Source organism: Notothenia rossii (genome assembly GCF_949606895.1).
Source record: "Notothenia rossii genome assembly, chromosome: 11".
NCBI lineage: Eukaryota > Metazoa > Chordata > Actinopteri > Perciformes > Nototheniidae > Notothenia > Notothenia rossii.
Genome location: NC_136910.1, coordinates 39,905,622 through 39,923,423, shown reverse-complemented (window position 1 = coordinate 39,923,423; position 17,802 = coordinate 39,905,622). Strand labels below are relative to the sequence as shown.

The 17,802-nt window shown below is 39.1% G+C and overlaps 3 protein-coding genes across 5 annotated transcripts; 2 read left to right on the top strand and 1 right to left on the bottom strand.

The window, feature by feature from the left end:
* The first annotated feature begins 693 nt into the window (after positions 1-693).
* ddx55 (DEAD (Asp-Glu-Ala-Asp) box polypeptide 55) lies at positions 694-6,772 on the top strand. The gene is made up of 14 exons (XM_079658323.1): positions 694-915; positions 1,016-1,066; positions 1,482-1,568; positions 1,677-1,768; positions 1,953-2,015; positions 2,809-2,958; positions 3,983-4,172; positions 4,253-4,335; positions 5,104-5,235; positions 5,308-5,400; positions 5,591-5,705; positions 5,887-6,055; positions 6,146-6,438; positions 6,523-6,772. Exons 1-14 carry the CDS (start codon positions 808-810, stop codon positions 6,709-6,711), a joined length of 1,815 nt encoding a protein of 604 aa, XP_079514449.1. The 5' UTR covers positions 694-807; the 3' UTR covers positions 6,712-6,772.
* Positions 6,762-12,443, bottom strand: eif2b1 (eukaryotic translation initiation factor 2B, subunit 1 alpha). Of its 3 annotated transcripts, XM_079658336.1 has the most exons (10): positions 11,827-12,443; positions 11,583-11,659; positions 9,866-9,967; positions 9,444-9,580; positions 8,429-8,545; positions 8,077-8,189; positions 7,929-7,997; positions 7,766-7,841; positions 7,025-7,150; positions 6,762-6,948 (listed from the first exon to the last, which is right to left on the bottom strand). In XM_079658336.1, the coding sequence occupies exons 3-10, from the start codon at positions 9,939-9,941 to the stop codon at positions 6,793-6,795; spliced, it is 870 nt and encodes a 289-aa protein (XP_079514462.1). In that variant the 5' UTR covers positions 9,942-9,967; positions 11,583-11,659; positions 11,827-12,443; the 3' UTR covers positions 6,762-6,792. The 3 variants fall into 3 exon arrangements, with proteins under 3 accessions (XP_079514462.1, XP_079514463.1, XP_079514461.1); XM_079658337.1 differs by lacking the exon at positions 11,827-12,443 and having other exon boundaries at positions 11,583-11,711; XM_079658335.1 differs by lacking the exons at positions 11,583-11,659; positions 11,827-12,443 and adding an exon at positions 10,046-10,592.
* bcl7a (BAF chromatin remodeling complex subunit BCL7A) lies at positions 11,523-17,724 on the top strand. The gene is made up of 6 exons (XM_079658341.1): positions 11,523-11,681; positions 13,322-13,403; positions 13,566-13,662; positions 13,780-13,929; positions 14,933-15,036; positions 15,356-17,724. Exons 1-6 carry the CDS (start codon positions 11,590-11,592, stop codon positions 15,428-15,430), a joined length of 600 nt encoding a protein of 199 aa, XP_079514467.1. The 5' UTR covers positions 11,523-11,589; the 3' UTR covers positions 15,431-17,724.
* Positions 17,725-17,802: the final 78 nt, after the last annotated feature.

The following is a 17,802-nucleotide window of genomic DNA, read 5'->3' as shown; positions in this document are numbered from 1 at the left end:
CTTTAAGAAAGTTTGAATGCAAATGTGAGGAATTTAGCCTGAGCCTTTTAAAGATCATTAATTGCTGAATTTCCTTGTCGTAAAAGCTGTTACTGAACTATTGTTGATTTGATTCGTTTTACTTGTTTTACCTGCTATGACCAGTCGAAATGTCTGCTCAAGGCTCCAAGAATCTGACTCGACTTGTTCAGTGCTCTCATATGTAAATGATACTAAACAAACAAATGCTCCTCTTCTACCTTTTAAAGTTGAAAATGAATTCCAAAGTAATTGTGTTTTTATATAAATTGAATTATATTTAAAAAGTTGTCCAAAGCAAGATGCAGTATTAAAACCTAATGAAGTCACAAAAATACCAAGACACTCCATAATGAATACTACCGGGTAGATTTTCTAAAAATACTATAATTTTATAATGTTAATAGCCAACGCATCGAGTACTTTTCAAAAGAACATTACTGAGGGCGGTGTATACAGTTGAACTACAATCACCTTTACAGTCTATGACTATACAAAAGAAAATGTAATTAAAATATCTAAAAGTAAAATAGTAAATAAAATAGGAAGACATTACTTCTACTTAATTAATGTAGATGGATGTCTATTCCATCCATGATGGCTATTTTACAGTAAAATACAAAATGGAAAGAGATACATGGCTACGCGGAACGATTCTCGTGACACCGCTTCGGTTCCCACCCGGTCTGTAAACAGCTGAGCACCCGGAAACAGGAGCAGCGTGGAGAGTCAGCCCAGCAGTGGCTAACAACTTTAGCATAAAACCGTGTTGAATGTTATATTAACAACATGGATAACACCACAGAGGGGACGTGGGAGAGTTTACCCGTAAAACTCAACGAGGGGATTTTACAAACGCTTGAGGAAGTGAAGTTCACGCACATGACACCTGTCCAGGTAACATGAACACTTTAAACCTGCCTCTCTTTCAAACTGACTATGCTTCAACAACACTGATCAGTAAATACATCTGATTAATATTGTGGTTTCTTTCAAGGCTGCTTGTATCCCGCTGTTCATGAGAAACAAAGATGTGGCTGCTGAGGCGGTAAGTGTAACAAAATACATTAATCTAACTACAAATGATAGTCAAACTCGTATTTATTATTCACTCTGCAGATTGAGATTAATAATACCAAATATATATATATATATATATATACCTAATAAAGTATATATTTTAAAGTTTAAGCTATTTAAAAGTATATAAAGTAATGTCAATTAGCCATTTTCTTTGCACAATTATACATAGCTCTGTAAAGTGAGTATTTGTTACTGTTTTTACTATAAGTATATTTTGATGCTAATACTTTGACCAAGAGTTATTCCTGTGAACTGTTTTTTGTTTTGAAAAAGTACAGTCTATTAAATGCTACTTCCCCTCTGCAAAAAGTTTCAAGAATTTCAGGAATATTTTTCCTCAGCACTACCTGTGCAGCTCACTAAATGTTGTACCATTGCAGGTGACTGGGAGCGGAAAGACTCTGGCTTTTGTCATTCCTATTATTGAGCTGCTCCTGAAGAGAGAAGAGAAGCTAAAAAAGATGCAGGTGACGAGGAAACCAACGCTCAATACTTATATTTACCTTCCATCTGTCACTGTAGAGCTTTCCAGTCTCTTAGATGCTCAGTCTTGTTGTACATGTTGTTTTCTGCAGGTCGGCGCCCTGATCGTCACTCCCACCAGAGAACTGGCTCTTCAGATCAGTGAAGTGATGAAACAGTTCCTTCAAAAATTCCCACAGTTTACGTGAGTACAACATCAAGTAGGAGTCAAAACGGGGGGAAATGTACCTTGTAAATGGTATTCAAGTAGTCCTAACTTAAAATAACAAATTGCAACCCTTAGAGAGAAATAACTGTGCCCTCCTCATCATGTTGATCTATTTTGTTTGTTTTTATTAATTAAAATGCTTCTTGTATGTTTTTTTTAGGCAGATTTTACTGATTGGTGGCACCAACCCCATAGAGGATGTGGAGAAGTTCAAGGAACACGGGTATGCACTAGATATAACATATTATGACTTTAATAGTCAGGGTCCCTGTTTGCTGTCTTTATGCTAAGCTAATTGGCTCATATCAACAGACAGGAATGAGAGCAGTATTATTTTCTTCGTCTCGACTGATATTGTGCAGCTTGATCACAATGTTTTTAAAGTTAGACACCAGACAGGAGAATAATCCTAACCCAGTCACTTTAACATTGAAAAAAAAAAAATAGCCTTGCAAGTTGAAGGAAAAAATACTTATCTTACCTGTAGATCCAACTAAGACCAGGAAATCCACAGCTACAAGCAGGTCATAAAGAAATACAAAAATAGATTCATCCAAACCCTGCTGCAGCTGCCTTCCATGTTGCCCTGGGAAGTCCAGGAAATCCAACTTGTTCTTGGAACCACTTTTTTACTTTAATCTAAAGATTGTCGAAAACTGCTTTAGACTTGAGTTATCTTCTCTTTTACTCCCTTTAAGTCCTCTGTCCGTTTCTCTCCATGCTGTCTTTGTTAGTTCTTTCCCTGACCCCAGCTCACAGGTGTCTGATTGGTCTCACCTCTTTCCCCACCTTCCTTTCCTGTTAATAACCTCCACCTTATTTATTTCCCCCCCTTTTGTGACAAGCGTATATGTAAAAAACGTCAAACTAGTCCCATTAGAAACAACAAAATTGAACCCTCTTTCCCCTAAATTAGATACCAAAGAATAGATAGCTGACAAAGAGGAGATGTTGGCATTCCATTGCCAGCATCATAAACCATGAGTGTTACATTTGTGCGTGTGTGTGTGTTTCAGGGCACACATAGTGATTGCGACACCGGGCCGTCTGGAGGATATGTTCAGGAGGAAGGCTGACGGTCTGGATCTGGCCAGCTCAGTGAAGGGTCTTGATGTGCTGGTTCTCGATGAGGCTGATAGACTACTCGACATGGGGTTCGAGGCCAGGTACTGACTAAATGTGAACTTTTCCCCTTTTTATGGAAGAAGAATTTAGTTCTATAACATTTATTTTGATATATATATGTGACCTGCTCCATCGAAATCAGTCGCATTGACCCGAAGACACATTTTGAGTTGTATACACTGCTGGAAAGAGGAGATTCCTAGCTTTCTAATGATATCAGGATTGTTTTTGTACTCCAAATATTAAGCAAAATATGCCACATTATATAATGACTGTCACCGAGTCATCAGTTTGAGAAAAAGGCCTTCAAAGTTTTCTCTTCTCTGGAATCCATCGATCTGATTGATTATTAGCGGCTAATAAATGATCAAAGTAGTACGGAGGGAAGATATTTTAGTTTGGATTGCTGGTCTGGGGGAAGCCCGTGTGTGTATACTTGTGTGTGTTTGTGTATTTTTGCGTTTGTGTGTATTGTATTTGTTTCCCGGGAAAAACCCTCACGAGAAACACCGGCTGTTGCTATGCCTGCTGTTAAGTTACTCCGTTCTCCGCTTGTAATTATGCCGTTACAAGCTTCAAAGCTGTATTTATCATCTGAATTTGACGAAAACAAGTTTAATATTCTGAAAGCCAAGACTTTGTTTATTTGAAATCAGATGAAAACAAACTGTAACGGACCCTGCCGTGTTATCTATGATTACTATACGCCTTACATTCATAATGTCAGCGGAGGGAGGGGGAGCGGCGCTGCGGAAGAGCAGAGTGCGAGTGAGAGCTGTCATCTTCCCTTTACAAGCTTCAAAAATGTATTTATCGTTTGATTTTGGAAATAAAACTTTAATATTCTGAAAGCCAAGACTTTATTTATTTAAAATCAAACAAAACACTCGAACTCCGAAAGATATTTTGGCATTTTTTTTAATGCAAATCTACGTTTATTTTGAAATGAGCCGTTGCGTCTTCCGACTGATTTCGATAGACCGGGTCACATATATAGATGTCATTTTAATTATTAACCCTTTTAGGTATTTTCTACCACTGAAAGACTCTTTTTTTTGTGTCCAGTCTGAACAACATTTTGGGCTTCCTGCCCAAACAGAGGCGTACAGGCTTGTTCTCAGCGACTCAGACTCAGGAGCTGGAGAAGCTGGTGAGGGCCGGCCTCAGAAACCCGGTGCGCATCACCGTCAAGGAGAAAGGTGTAGCTGCCACCTCTATGCAGAAAACGCCTTCCAGACTCTCCAACTACTACACTGTGAGTAACACTTCCAACTTTTTCATCAATAAGCTCCTAATTAAAATGTATTGACATAAAAACTCATGTTGTCATTTCAGATATGTCGATCAGAGAACAAGTTCAACCACCTGGTGACGTTTCTAAGGCAACACAAGCACGAGAAGAACCTGGTTTTCTTCAGGTATGATAAACTAAGAACCTTTTACATTTTAAAATGGGTTTCACGAATACATACATAAAGATTTTGTGTACTGACTAAATCTGTTTATTGCTATGTGTGTGTATATCTATCTGTAAATATATTCATTTGTACTGGCTGTGAAAACAAGTTTCCTTAAGGGACATTGAAGGGGACCTATCATGCAAAGTGCACTTTTTGATGTCTTTAATACATAAAATGTGTCCCCGGTGTGTAAGGAGACTCACAAAGTGTCAGAAAATAAAACCCTCTCTTTTCCTCCATACCCAAATCTCTAAAAACGGGGATACAACAAAGCTGATCCAGATTTGCGTCCGATATGACGTAATATCGGAAATGCGGACCCACGGCCCTATCAGAAACAATGGCCGACTGTTTTGGACGTAATATGGTCTTTGTTTACATTAGCAAGCATTGCTAACACTCAGAGCTAACGCAGTAGTGAAGAGAGAACATGTGTTTAAAAAGCAGGAAATAAAAAAAGACTAAACTAAAGGATAGCTGACCAAACTTTCTCACACTAGATATCCAACCAATTATCTGACAGCCAGATCAATGATTGTTCAGGGAAATAATCAGATTCTCTAAAACTGAAGAGCAAACAAAAACAGATCTGGAAGAAATCTGGCCTTATTCTAAAAACGATTGGCCATGAAAAAGCACCTGCAGTGTCTGTCAGACATTATGCTGTCACATTTATTTTGGTTACATATGCATTTCCTGACTGATCACTTGTTATCTCATCTCCAGTACGTGTGCCTGTGTGGAGTACTACGGTCGGGCACTGGAGGTTCTGGTCAAGAAAGCAGATGTCCACTGCATCCACGGCAAGATGAAAAACAAACGCAACAAGATCTTTGCTGACTTCCGGGCCCTGAAAAGGTGACACAGCTACAATGAATGTGTGTGTAATCTTGTCTTTATATAATTTAACATGTTGGTAATGTGTGGCAGTGGGATCTTGGTGTGTACTGATGTCATGGCCAGAGGCATCGATATCCCCGATGTTAACTGGGTGCTGCAGTACGATCCTCCCAGCAATGCCAGGTGAGCAAAATGAAGTCTTTGCAAAATACATCACTGTAGAAGTGCTGGTCCTTTTTTTTGTGTCTTAAATTATTCAGTATTTACAAAGCTAAATGTGAGTAGTCATTTTTTATGATCCTGATTTAAGCTCTTCCTCAGATCAAGTTTCTATTTTTAAACGGCAGCTTTTTCTTTCTTGTTTTTCCTTCAGTGCGTTTGTACATCGATGTGGACGTACGGCACGTATCGGCAATCAGGGCAGTGCCCTTGTTTTTCTGCTGCCGATGGAGGAGGCCTATGTCAATTTTTTGTCCATCAATCAGAAAGTGAGTTCTTTTGAGTTATCTTGCTAGAAAAAGTCACATTTTATGCCTGCTTCGCCCAGTAGGTCCTAATATACAGAACATGAATTGAAAGAAACATTTTTTGTTGACAACCAATGATCAAATTGCAAAATCTGAGGTTACTTGAAGTGGAGACATGATAATTGACTTGTTTTCTCCTCAGTGCCCTCTCCAGAAGATGGTCCTCTCAGGAGATGTTCCAGATGTGCTGCCCAAAGTGAAGACTCTAGCTCTGGCAGACCGCGCCATGTTTGACAGAGGCATGAGAGCCTTCGTGTCCTACGTCCAGGCCTACGCCAAACACGAATGTAGTCTCATCTTCAGGTCCAAAGGTGAAAACAGCATCTCTACATTCAGATTCAGTTGTGCAGTGTGCATAAAGTACACAGATATAACATTTTGTGCTGTATTTTGTTTTCTAGATCTGGATTTGGCCACCTTAGCCCGCGGCTTCGCCCTCCTCCGCCTGCCGAAGATGCCCGAGCTGAGAGGGGATACACTCCCTGATTTTAAGGAGACGACAGTGGACACAGACAAAATCCGCTACAAGGACAAGCAAAGGGAGAAGCTGAGACAGAAGTTGCTCCTCGAGTTGAAAGATCAAGTGAAGATCTCGTATCCCAAAAAGAACTTCATCAAGAATAAGTCCTGGTCGAAACAGAGGAGCAAGAAGGAGCGCAGGGAAAAAAGGTCCGCCAAGAGGAGGCGTGACGAGGTATTTAAAAAAATAAATCTCCTGATGATCCCTTCAGTGGGCTGGATTTATTTATGGATCTCATGTTTTTCTTTCTCTCTGCAGGGCTCTGATGTGGAGGATGAAGAAATGCAAGAGCTTTTAAATGACACTCGCATCCTCAAGAAACTTAAGAAAGGGAAAATCACAGAGGAGGACTTCGAGAATCAGATATCAGCTCAGATCAGCGGACCAAAGTCAAAACACAAAGCAGGAGCAGCGACACACGAGGGCTCCGGGGGCGAGGAGCTGTGAACAGCTGTGTGTATGTAAAAAGCAGAAATCAAATAAATGTTTGACATGGGTTTACCTTTTTCATGAATGGGTTTTATTGAGTTATAAATAAAGCTTGATGAGTTCGTCGCTGACAGCAGACGGGGTGAGGACTCCCAGGTCGGTGAAGAGGAGGGTGATGAGGGAGGGGGGGGTGTAGTCGATCATGGGATGCTCCTCTGACAGGTTCTGAGCGCTCCTCAGGGTGTCTGCTTTGTACTGTGGAGACGATGTAAGACTTGTAAAGAAATACTCTTAATGTCATAGAACATAAGTTTCCATGAAATTCTCGTACCTTAAATCTATCGGGCACGTCCTGTTGGTTGAGAGGATAGAGTCGGACAAATTTGAAACTCTCTGCCACCACGTAGAAAGGCTTGTTGTGAGCTTTAGAGCACACGGCCGTCTGATAAGTGCCAATCTGTAAAAGTGAATAGTAAGTACAATGTTGATATATTGACCTGAGGATTTCCATGTTGTGTTACTTCATACTTCAGATCCATTACATTTCGTAAACACCACAAATCATCTCTTTGAGTCTATTGTGTAATTAGATCCTAAACATATTTTTTTCTAGAATAAAGTGACATTTTTCTTGATTTCAAATCAAATCCCTTATTCTGTCTTCTTTAAAATCCTAACACTGACTTCTATAAAGCTCTGAAATTATATTTGTTGTTAGAGACTGGTGGAAAAAATCTAATAATTATAAAAATGATTATTTAAATATTGGTATTAAAATATTTTCTCACTTTTCTCAACATTTAAATTAGTTGAAATCGGCTCCACCTTGATTGTTATAATACACATGTATTCTAGATAATGGATACGTTAATACATACATTTTTTTGATAACACTTGTTATTTTATTATTAAGTCAAAAAGGTTTACTTGTTTGTATCGCAAAGCAAGATTTTTCGACTAAACAACTATCTTTGGGTTCACCAGCTGGTATCATGAAAGTTTTCAAATTTTAATATTTCTAATTGATTCACTACAAACTTAAATATTGTCATTATTTATTCCACAAACTCACCTTGTTGATGATCCCTCCACTCTCAACGACCCCCTCCGCACCAACAATAACTAGGTCTACTTTCTCCAAAACATACCTGTAAAAACACAAACAAACCCACTGGATACATTTCCATGTTGTCAAAGTACAACCTGTTTTTTAACCTGATGATGAATATATTTACCCCACAGCTGCATCCAGAACTACTGTGACTGGAACATTGAGCTTTCTCAGGGCTTCTGCCATCTGTCGCCTGAGTATAACAAAATACTGATTCAATAAGTGCGTATCCCCTCAGAATAAAAACACATTTACTGACACGGTTCACTCACCCAGCTGAGTCAGGCTGTGATTCAGTCACATAGACAGAGAAGCGCTTCTTCTCAGCTGCAGCTTTTTCAAGGACCCGCAGGACCACTCTGGAGTACGAGTGAGTCAGGATTTTCTGGGGAAAGAGGGGGAAATGTGTCATTACGTTTTCACATTATGTGTGTGCAGTGTAAATGAAGCTCTGTTCCTACCAACCCACACCCACATGTCTTTCTATAGGTTAATAATGGCCTTCAGTCACAACAGCTAAGTGTTACACCTGCTCATAATACAAGCAGGTCTTTATTGGTACAACAATGAGTCATTCCCAGATATACATGTAACTTGAATTTTGTAAGTAACACAAATACATACAGCTCCGTCTTTGATGAAGGTGTGACAGAGCTTAGCGACTTTGGTCCTGGACAATGAGATCTTCTTTAGAAAAAGTTCTCCTCTCTCCTCCATCACCTTTTTACAGCGAGACAGATCCTGAAAAAGAGACAAAATATTGGTGATTACATATGTTACAGGCAAAAGAAAATACTGGAAGCCTGGGAGTAGCAGAGTTAGAATAAGAAGGTAGTTACAGACTTTCGCACCTTTAAATCAAGCAAACTTGGCACTATAAATAGCTCTCTTATAATAAAGAAATCTCAGGGTTTTTTTTATAATGGGGTAACAATTCCAAAAATGTACATTTTCAGTTTAATTATTTGCAAATGATATGTCTACACAAGGTTCTAGATGTTTGTTGAAAGCCTTTAACATTGCAATGTTATTGTGTCGGAAAATAATAAACGTATTATTATTATTATCAATGTTTAGCTTTTCCCTTACTACAATTGACACATTGAAGTATATTTAGTCGAGATAATATCAGAATCAGCTTTTATAAACCTGCCACAACGCCATAGTGGCCCTAGTGGTTAAGACACAGACCAATAAACCATAACATCCCTGGACAAACCCAGCAGGAATTTAGTAAGTCTTTCTAGCATTGAATTCCCTCTATGTATTAGTATCCCAGCAAATTAACAATGTCAAGGAGAAAGAAGTTGTAACTTAGTTAATATACCCTATACTTGATTTGGCTAACCCAAACTGCTGAAGCTTCACCTTTTAATGCATTTTGCATCAAATGAGGTCTGTACATTTGATCCCATATTGTCTTATATTGAAATTAGACTTGGAAGCTCTTTATATGGCCAGTATTTTTGTATTTATTTCACATTGAACTGTTAGGCGACTCAAGGGCACATTCAGCCCAGGGAAGCAGGAAAACAATACTGAAGAGAGGGGTCTCTGAACTACCTTGCTTACTGCAGATATGAGATGTTGACTTTTGTTTAGTTTGGGAGCATGGAGCTGTCCCAGAGAAGCCTCTCACCTGGTGCTCCAGTGATGTGAGACTAATGAAGCGCAGGAAGAGCTCTCCTCCCGAGGACACGGCCACAGAGGAGTCCACTCCTGTCAGGCAGTCTGTGGCCCCCGTCAGGCTCTCCCTCAGGCCCAGGATGGTTTCACCTGGAGGGGCAGGGAAGGATTTACAAAACAGGTTGCCAGGTGTTACCTTGGTTGGTGATTGGCTAATGGTTACACAAGACAAAAATGACATCATAAAGTGGCCAAAATCAGATCAGCTCATTTTCAGACAGGTTTTTATATAAATGGATTAGGAACAGGGACACATAGTTATGTATAAAATACATGAAAAAGTGGATGTTGCATAATAGGTGACCTTTAAGAATGTGTTTCTTCTTCTTCCAATACTACATAAACAAGTAAAATGATGCTGGGATTAACACACACCTTTGTCTCTCTTGAGGAATTCCAGCAGGGTGCGGATAGCGGCCACAGCAGAGGCCATGTCCGGGTCTTTCCTCATCTGAGCCCTGAAATACTCCACCAGCTCTGACCAACAAACAAATACAAAAACACGTTTAATAATCATACCAACCACAACATGGGAGGAAATGAGAAGCACCTTACCTTCTTCGTTCATCCTGACAACTACAAGAGAGCCTTAAAGCTGAAGTCCTAAGTGTTAAAACAAATAACGGTGGATGTTTACTTCAGTCAGCACACAAAATGACACATGCCAGAGCTGCTGACTCCGCTTTCGTCCAAATAGAATTAAACACAAAATTAAATAAATTCCTTTGTAATTAACAATATGAGCTACACTTCTTATAATTCTGCCATAAAAAGCCCGGTTAAGTCTGTCTGGAAAGTTTTATTATCACTATCCGCCGTGTTGCACAGTGTTAGCTCATCTGGCGGAGAGCTGCGTGTTGACGTGTCGCAGGGAGATGACGTACACGGGTTTTTTTTGCACTGAACGTCGTGTATTATTTACGTGGAGTCGAAAGATTTGACATACATTTGAGTACTGATGGATTTGAACACATATCTACTTTAGACAGATACATATCTATGTCACTTTCTGCAGTCTAGTTCTTATTATACATCCATGGTCTAGACCCGTCTTTTTTTTAATTACCATTTTCTATCAAGAAAAAATTATCTTATTTTGAGTGCAAACTTAAATATTTGGAAACACATTAATGTATTCATATTGTAGAAATTCAAAATTATTTTTTAAATGGTGTCTCTTTGTATATCCAAATTGCTTAATTATGTTTTCTTTAAAACAATTAAAGTTAAGTATTATCCTGAAATTGACTATTCTGCATTGCTAGATAAGATGGAACTTTATTTATCCCTGGGGAAATGCAGGCGTTTATAGCAGCAACAGGGTCAGAGTGAAAAACAGGATTCACTCAATGTAAAAAATAAAGATAAAATAGAATACAAATTAAAATAACACACAAATTACAAGTTGAAAATAAAATGATAAGAGTCATAGTAACTGTTGAAAAAATATATCACGGTAAAACGTTGATAATTTGAATGAATTTTTAAATATATTTACATAAGTGTGCAGATGTGAGTGCAGGTTACATTGTGACTTTGTAACGTAGGTACAATAAATTAAAACGTATTTCACCACAGGGCTATTATTACTACTTTGACATTTATTGAAACTATACCTGTATTTATATTAATATATTATTGTATTTAATGTGTATTGTATTATATGTTTGCACAAAGTGTACTTTTTCTTGTAACTTTCTCTGTACCTGTTTTTGTTTCTTTCTTCTGTTGTTTGTACCAGTATGTTCATTTTTTGTTTCCTACTGGGCCAAGGGAAACAAAATCTTCTGCCCTTTATGGAAAGCAATACACTCCCACTTATCTTTCTTATGTTATTTACTTAAGATGTCTTCCTCCACGTTTTAAACCAAACTTCTACCAGTTTCGAGCTGTATTTGCTGGATGAGAGCAGTTTCTTTGTGTGCTCCACACAGCAGGGACAGGGAGACAGATCTGTCTTCATAGTGCAGCTGCAGCCAGCCCCCCTCTCTCTGCTCTATCAGGCCGCGCATGCGCAGTGGCTCCTCTGTGCGCTCTACTGTTTGCATTGTGTCTGAACTGCCGGCGAGCTTTAAAAAAATATTATACCCACCGCGGCAATGTCGGGCAGGTCGGTCCGAGCTGAGACCCGGAGCAGGGCTAAAGATGACATCAAGCGGGTTATGGCCGCTATTGAGAAAGTACGAAAATGGTAAGAGAGTGAGAGGGGGGAAAGCGGGCTTCGTTATCTAACACGAGAAAGGCTTCGGCTTGTTGGGGGGGGGGGGAGAGGGAAAGGGACGGGGGTGAGGGATGAAATTGAAAGAAAAGGATGATTTCTGAACAGATGTACTTACAGCTCAGGTGCACCGGGGCGCACTCGTGCTGCTCACCGCCTCAGCCCGGTGTCTGAACGCTTTGTATCACTCAGATTCTAGCGGTTTTTTCCATTAACGGCAAAGGGTTGAACCCAGAAGCCATTTCGATGCAGTCACATGAAGCCATTGCTGCCCGCTGTTTGAGCTTGAAGCTCGGCGGCGGGTTTATTTAGCACCGAAACCTCCGATAACTGTTGACTTGGACACAATTTGACGACGGCGCTCTTGAGTCAGAGCACTTTATTCCGTCTCGAGTTTTAAATTAAGCGCTTTGAGTCGCCCTTTAGGTCCAATAGAGAAGAAGGCACGGTGGGGGTTGGGAGAGGGAAGTAGCATGGCTGAACACGTAGTGACTCAGTCTTAACGTTTCACACAAAACACACTTGTATTCACATTTAACAGCTCACACAAACATATTGTAATGCAGGGAATATATTGTTAATGTTTATATTAGGTGTGTAACCCCGCCTGGTGTCAACATGTATATGTTGTTGTTTTTTTATCAGGTTGTTTAATCAAATGTCCCCAGGTCAAAGTCAGTAAAAGTTGCTGGTTTGAAAATCACATTTAAAATACAAACATTGTATACACTGAATTTTAAGATTAAAGGTACAAATATGCTTTTCTACAAATATATATTTCTTTTTCTATTGTGTTCAAACTTTATGCTGCTACAAAGTGGCCAACAAGTTACTTTATACAGCATTGTTCATTTAGCCAAGTAACGTTACTGTACTAAAGAAGATCATTTGAGTTATTCTGAGTATTATCATTATATTCTTCTTCATACATTTGATTTAATTACATTTTAAAGGTGAATAATGTAATCCACAACATAATTGAACAGATGTCTGTACTTTTTTAAATGATATTGACATTAATATATATGAAGTAAAAAGGTATACACATATTCTCCACCTCACCAACTAAATGCTTATTTCTCAATAGGGAATGCCAGAGTTATACTGTTTGCCTCTATTTCATTATTTTGAGTTTAAATGATGAATCAAGTTGATCAGAAAATGCATCTGCAACCATTTTTGTTAATTTACTTATTGTTTAAGGATTTGTGCATACAAATAATACATATATCCTTTGGTTCCAGCTACTCCAATGTGAATATTTGCTGATTTGATTCAAAAGTATTGTAACGGCCTTGGTGTAATTGTATTCAGAGACATGATGAGTCTTTTGGGGTCAGTAGTGATTTTTTATAGTCTATTTATTAATAATGGGATATACTCATGCTGTGTAAATCCTCAGTCTCCATTTACAGACATTTAGTAGTCATTTAGCAAAAAACTGCCCTACACTCACCCAACTCTAGCTGCTAAAATATGATAAGTTGTTTTATCTTTCTGCATTGTGTCATTTCACTAACAATCTATCTAAACACTATAAGACCAAGGTAATGTTCTTAATTGTATGATGCCCTATAGCCTTTGAGTCAGCTTTTTTAATTTATCCTACACAGGGAGAAGAAATGGGTGACTGTTGGAGACACGTCCCTTCGCATCTTCAAGTGGGTGCCAGTGACGGAGCCCAAATCAGAGGATGTGAGTTCAGCCTCTTTAAGGGGTTATAATTGTCCATTAAAGTGAACACACTACGTAACTTAATGTTTTCAGCAGGCGTGTTTGTAGGTTGTTATATTCCAGTAAAGCATGGACATTTCTTCTTCTTCTTTTTTATAACATATGCTTTTTCCCTTTTTGTAGAAAAATAAAAACAAGAAGAAAGGTAAAGATGAGAAATACGGCTCAGAGCTGACGACTCCAGAGAACAGCTCTTCTCCAGGGATGATGGACATGCACGGTACGTAGTGAAAGCCTTAAAGGGCATGGATTTGCAGTGTCTTTTACTCACTCTTATTTAACAATGTTTAACAATCCTACAAAAGCAACAACATGTACTCCTCTCCGTCTTCTCTAGATGACAATAGCAACCAGAGCTCCATCGCTGACTCCTCCCCGGTGAAACAGGAGAACAGCTGTAGCACCAGCCCGACCCCGGAGCCCACCGCCACGTCTCACCGCGAGAGCAGCGAGATCAAGAGCGACCAGAGCCCGGACAGCAAGAGGGGTCAGTCACCCTCAATCCTCCAACATCAACAAACATTTTTATTTTCATCATTCTTTCTAACTCAACAGACAGCTAGCAGATGGTAGTGTGGCTGATCAGATGCATGATTAGCCACTTCCTGTTTTGGTTTTTCTGCTCTAATCTTCTAATGTCGGGACCAGAAACATCACGACTTGCTCTTATTTTAATAAGGATTAAACAGAAAACTAGCAGGTTGTCATAAAAAATAAGCACTTTTTCTTTACTTTCTTTTTTAACAATTCGTCCAATCGTCTCAGCTCTAAATAAGATATTCAATATATTGTCTTTCAAATGTTTTTCACATCGTACATAATAAAAAGGCAGCAACATTTGCTGTCTGATGAACCTAAAATGATAAATATTTTATAATAAAATGTGTTAGTGGACTCTGTATTCCTCACACGCCCGATTATCATTCATTAAGGTTTCTATAACTCCTGTCTGAATAACAAAAAGCCATCACTTGAACAGACGGATGAACCCATCTGTGCAAAGCGGGGCTGCAACAGATGAATTAGGATATTAATGTGACTCAGAAAATAATACTTAAAATGCGCTCTTCACATTTCCAAAAGGCAAAGGTGACTTCCAGTTGCTTGTTTTGTTGAATGAGAAACTAATGAACTGCCATAAGAAAGGCGGCAAATAGTTGTAGTAAAAATAGCAGGTTTTAGGGGAATTTCGACTTTTTCAACCACTCGCGTGAAAAAATAAATAATCAGAATATTTGCTGATAATCTCTTTTTCTCTTCAGCTTTTAAATCTTAATGTTTCCAGTTTTGATCTTTACATCCTTGTTGTTAAACTAAACTGAACTGACTCTGTCACCGTGCAGTTACTCCACACCACCACACTGTGTCATTAAAGGGTCAGGAACAAGCCGTCCCTAACACATCACCTACAACAACATTGTTCAGTCCTCCACGGCCAGATAAATAAATGCTCCCCTGTTCTAATTTGTTCATGTTTCTTTATTCCTCAGTTAAGACCACGTCTTCATCAGAGACCTCAGAGAGAGCACCGAGTGCCAAGAGAGACCTTCTGCCCTCGGGGGAGAAGGACTCTTCAGACAGCAAAGCCACTCAGGTACAAACACGTCCCCAAACTACTTTCAAAACTCATCAGTATCAGATTTCTTGAAGTTTCTACTAGAAATTATTATTATTATTCCTACCATAAACCATATATCAAAGGCAAATTACTATCTATTTTTTAAGAAACAAAACTGCTGCCTTATTTCCTGATGCCGTGAGCACAACATCTTTAAATCTAATGTTTTCGAAATTATTTTACTCCATTTTATTGGTTTTGTAGCAAAAATCACAGCAAATATTTCCAAAACCAAACAAACAAAGTGTCTGATTCATATTTTTCATGTTTTTTTTAATTTCATTTTCTGTTTTAGGACCTAGATGAGGACACCCCACCCAGCAAGAAAACCAAACTGGAGTCCTCGTCTCCAGACTTTGAGGAGAGTTAAATGTTTGGAGCTGAGTCATTCCTCTCCTCTCCTTCCCTCCCTCCCTCCCTCCCTCCCTCCCTCTGCCCCTCCCTCCATTACCTCTAGATAATTTAGGGCTAATGGACGCACCGGCTCTCCTCTCACCACCCCACCTCCCTTTCTAAAAACCGAAAGGAGAACAGACGTCTCTCTTCCCCTCCTCCAGTCTGCCCTAACACTCCTCTGCCACAGAGGGAGGATGGATATTACCTCTATTCGCTGGTCCCCCCCTCCGTGCTTCCTTCAACACTTCTTCACTAATGCCAAGAGAAGCTCTGACCCCGGGCTGCAGATCCCCCGCCAGGCCAGCCCTCAAACACTGACCTTCATCTGTGACTGAAAAGAGTTAACACTGGGGATCTGAGATTAGGACGAGGTTGGTCCCAGGCGCTAATCTGAAACCGTTTTTAACACATTTTACTGCTAACGGTTAGCTCGGGATAGAGGCTAACTGGGTGTCAGATCAGCGGCTCCCGGGGGGAACCTCCACCCTAAGACCACGTCACTTCAATCCTCCCGATTCGCCTCCTGTTAGACTAATGTTCTATATTTGTTTAGGAAACGTTTAGGGTTTTTTTCTCAGGAGGGTCAATGCACTGTTATGGTATGTCACAATCGATCACAGATAGATTTGCTGCTGTAGTGGAAGTCTTTTTTCTCTATCCATGAAAAGTTCTCCATTCACATCTTTAAGTTAGTTTGTGGTTTGTAGAAGGAGATGCTACTGGTCGAGATAAACTCTTGGATATGTAGTGAGCACAGGCATAGGTAGCGTAGATCATGAAGGTGTGCCTTGAGTTGCTACGATTTAAAAACACGCTTCAGGTCAAGCCGCTTTTGAATTATAATTTTGGTGCCATGTTTGTTTGTTTTTTCTTATAATCATCACTTATTAGTGTAATCCAATATTTATAATCAACTCCAACACTTGTTTTTTTGTTAAAGGAATGGTTAATTTTTATAATAATCACTTATCAAGAGTCCAATTCCACTCTGTATGTTAAATGTAAAGCTGTTAGCTTAGCTTAGCATGAAGACTGGAAACAAAAGGAAACAACTAGCCTCATAGTTTGTAAACTCCTGTTTTTATACAGATTAAAAGTACAAGATCATAATGTTTAAATGAATGAGCTTTAGAGGAATAAGCTTTTTGTCTTAGTATGAAAACAAAGAAGATATTTTCCAGATTATTATAAAGTTGGACTTTTGTACCTTCAATAAGAGTCAGACTATCTGTTTCCAGGCTGTGTGCTATGCTAAGCTAACTATGTTTGGACTGTGGCTTTATATTTTCTCCCAAGATGTGGAACTATTCCTTTAAAACATTTGTAGACTGGAATTTGAACACTGCCCAGAATCATTTACATTTGCCGCACATTTAAACATCTGCAAACCTCCTGAATCGGAGTCTCTGGTCTGTGTCTACTTCAGGGGACGTCTTTCTTCCAAAGTAGAGACAGACCAGTGTGTGGGGCTGGTTTCCGTCTGCCCCACTATCATGACCTGTGCTGGCTCACTTCTCATCTCTGCGTATCGCTACTATCTCTGACAGAAGGGTCTTTAGCTGGAGCGTTGGTTTGTGACTCTCCTTACGGTGCTCTCTATCGACTGAATCCATACACGTGTGGCATCGAGCTCTCGGTTTTCGTGCAGATTTGTGCAATTTACTTGAACTTTATATTGACAAAAAAGCGGATTCAGACCTGTGACCTCGTAATGAACAACCTCACACATTAACTTTCATTAATATTTACTGAATATGGATTGAATCACTGCAAACCAATGACTTCATGACATAACAGGGGCTATAAGAAGTACTTCATGATGCGGAATTACTTGATCAGATTTCAACAAATCAGCATTCACATGGATGGAGAGAAAAGAAAAAAAAACAATTGTCTCAGTTTAGAGGATGGATTAGCATATACCTCATTCCCAGTCCAGCAGTGCTGGAACTTAAAATGCTATGTATTGACATTAACAGTTATAAACAGCATTATGTACACTCTGTTTAAAAAATCTCAACTATGTTGTAGCTTTCACCTGATTGAGCCGATTGCTTATAGTTTGCTCATAACTGTTTGAAAAAAAGAAAGAAAAAAAGAGCTGTGATATAATATCTTGTATGTTGTTTTTTTCTTATCGGGACCAGTTTGTTTGACTTTAGATCTTGTACAGATTTATGGTTTGGTTTGACTTATTTATTCCATCAGTAGTGCTTGGTTTTTATTATGTCCAATGGTTTTGTTTTCTTAATAAAATTCACAAAAGTTTCTGGTCTTTGTGTTCAATGTTTGGAGGGAAGGGTTGTAGTACTAGTTTAAGTTGTTTGTATATATATTATATATTTC

What these genes read in the sequence shown, in the direction of transcription:
- eif2b1 (XM_079658335.1), bottom strand. An exon ending in TCACATCACTGGAGCACCAG is followed by an intron (nt 8,546 to 9,443) that starts GTGAGAGGCTTC and finishes TCTCTTTTTCAG; the next exon opens with GATCTGTCTCGCTGTAAAAA. An exon ending in GTTCTGGATGCAGCTGTGGG is followed by an intron (nt 7,842 to 7,928) that starts GTAAATATATTC and finishes GTGTTTTTACAG; the next exon opens with GTATGTTTTGGAGAAAGTAG.
- ddx55 (XM_079658323.1), top strand. Translation starts at nt 808, where the DNA reads ATGGATAACACCACAGAGGGGACGTGGGAGAGTTTACCCGTAAAACTC. An exon ending in GACATGGGGTTCGAGGCCAG is followed by an intron (nt 2,959 to 3,982) that starts GTACTGACTAAA and finishes TTTTGTGTCCAG; the next exon opens with TCTGAACAACATTTTGGGCT. An exon ending in CCAAGAGGAGGCGTGACGAG is followed by an intron (nt 6,439 to 6,522) that starts GTATTTAAAAAA and finishes TTCTCTCTGCAG; the next exon opens with GGCTCTGATGTGGAGGATGA.
- bcl7a (XM_079658341.1), top strand. Translation starts at nt 11,590, where the DNA reads ATGTCGGGCAGGTCGGTCCGAGCTGAGACCCGGAGCAGGGCTAAAGAT. An exon ending in CGGAGCCCAAATCAGAGGAT is followed by an intron (nt 13,404 to 13,565) that starts GTGAGTTCAGCC and finishes CCCTTTTTGTAG; the next exon opens with AAAAATAAAAACAAGAAGAA. An exon ending in AGGGATGATGGACATGCACG is followed by an intron (nt 13,663 to 13,779) that starts GTACGTAGTGAA and finishes CGTCTTCTCTAG; the next exon opens with ATGACAATAGCAACCAGAGC.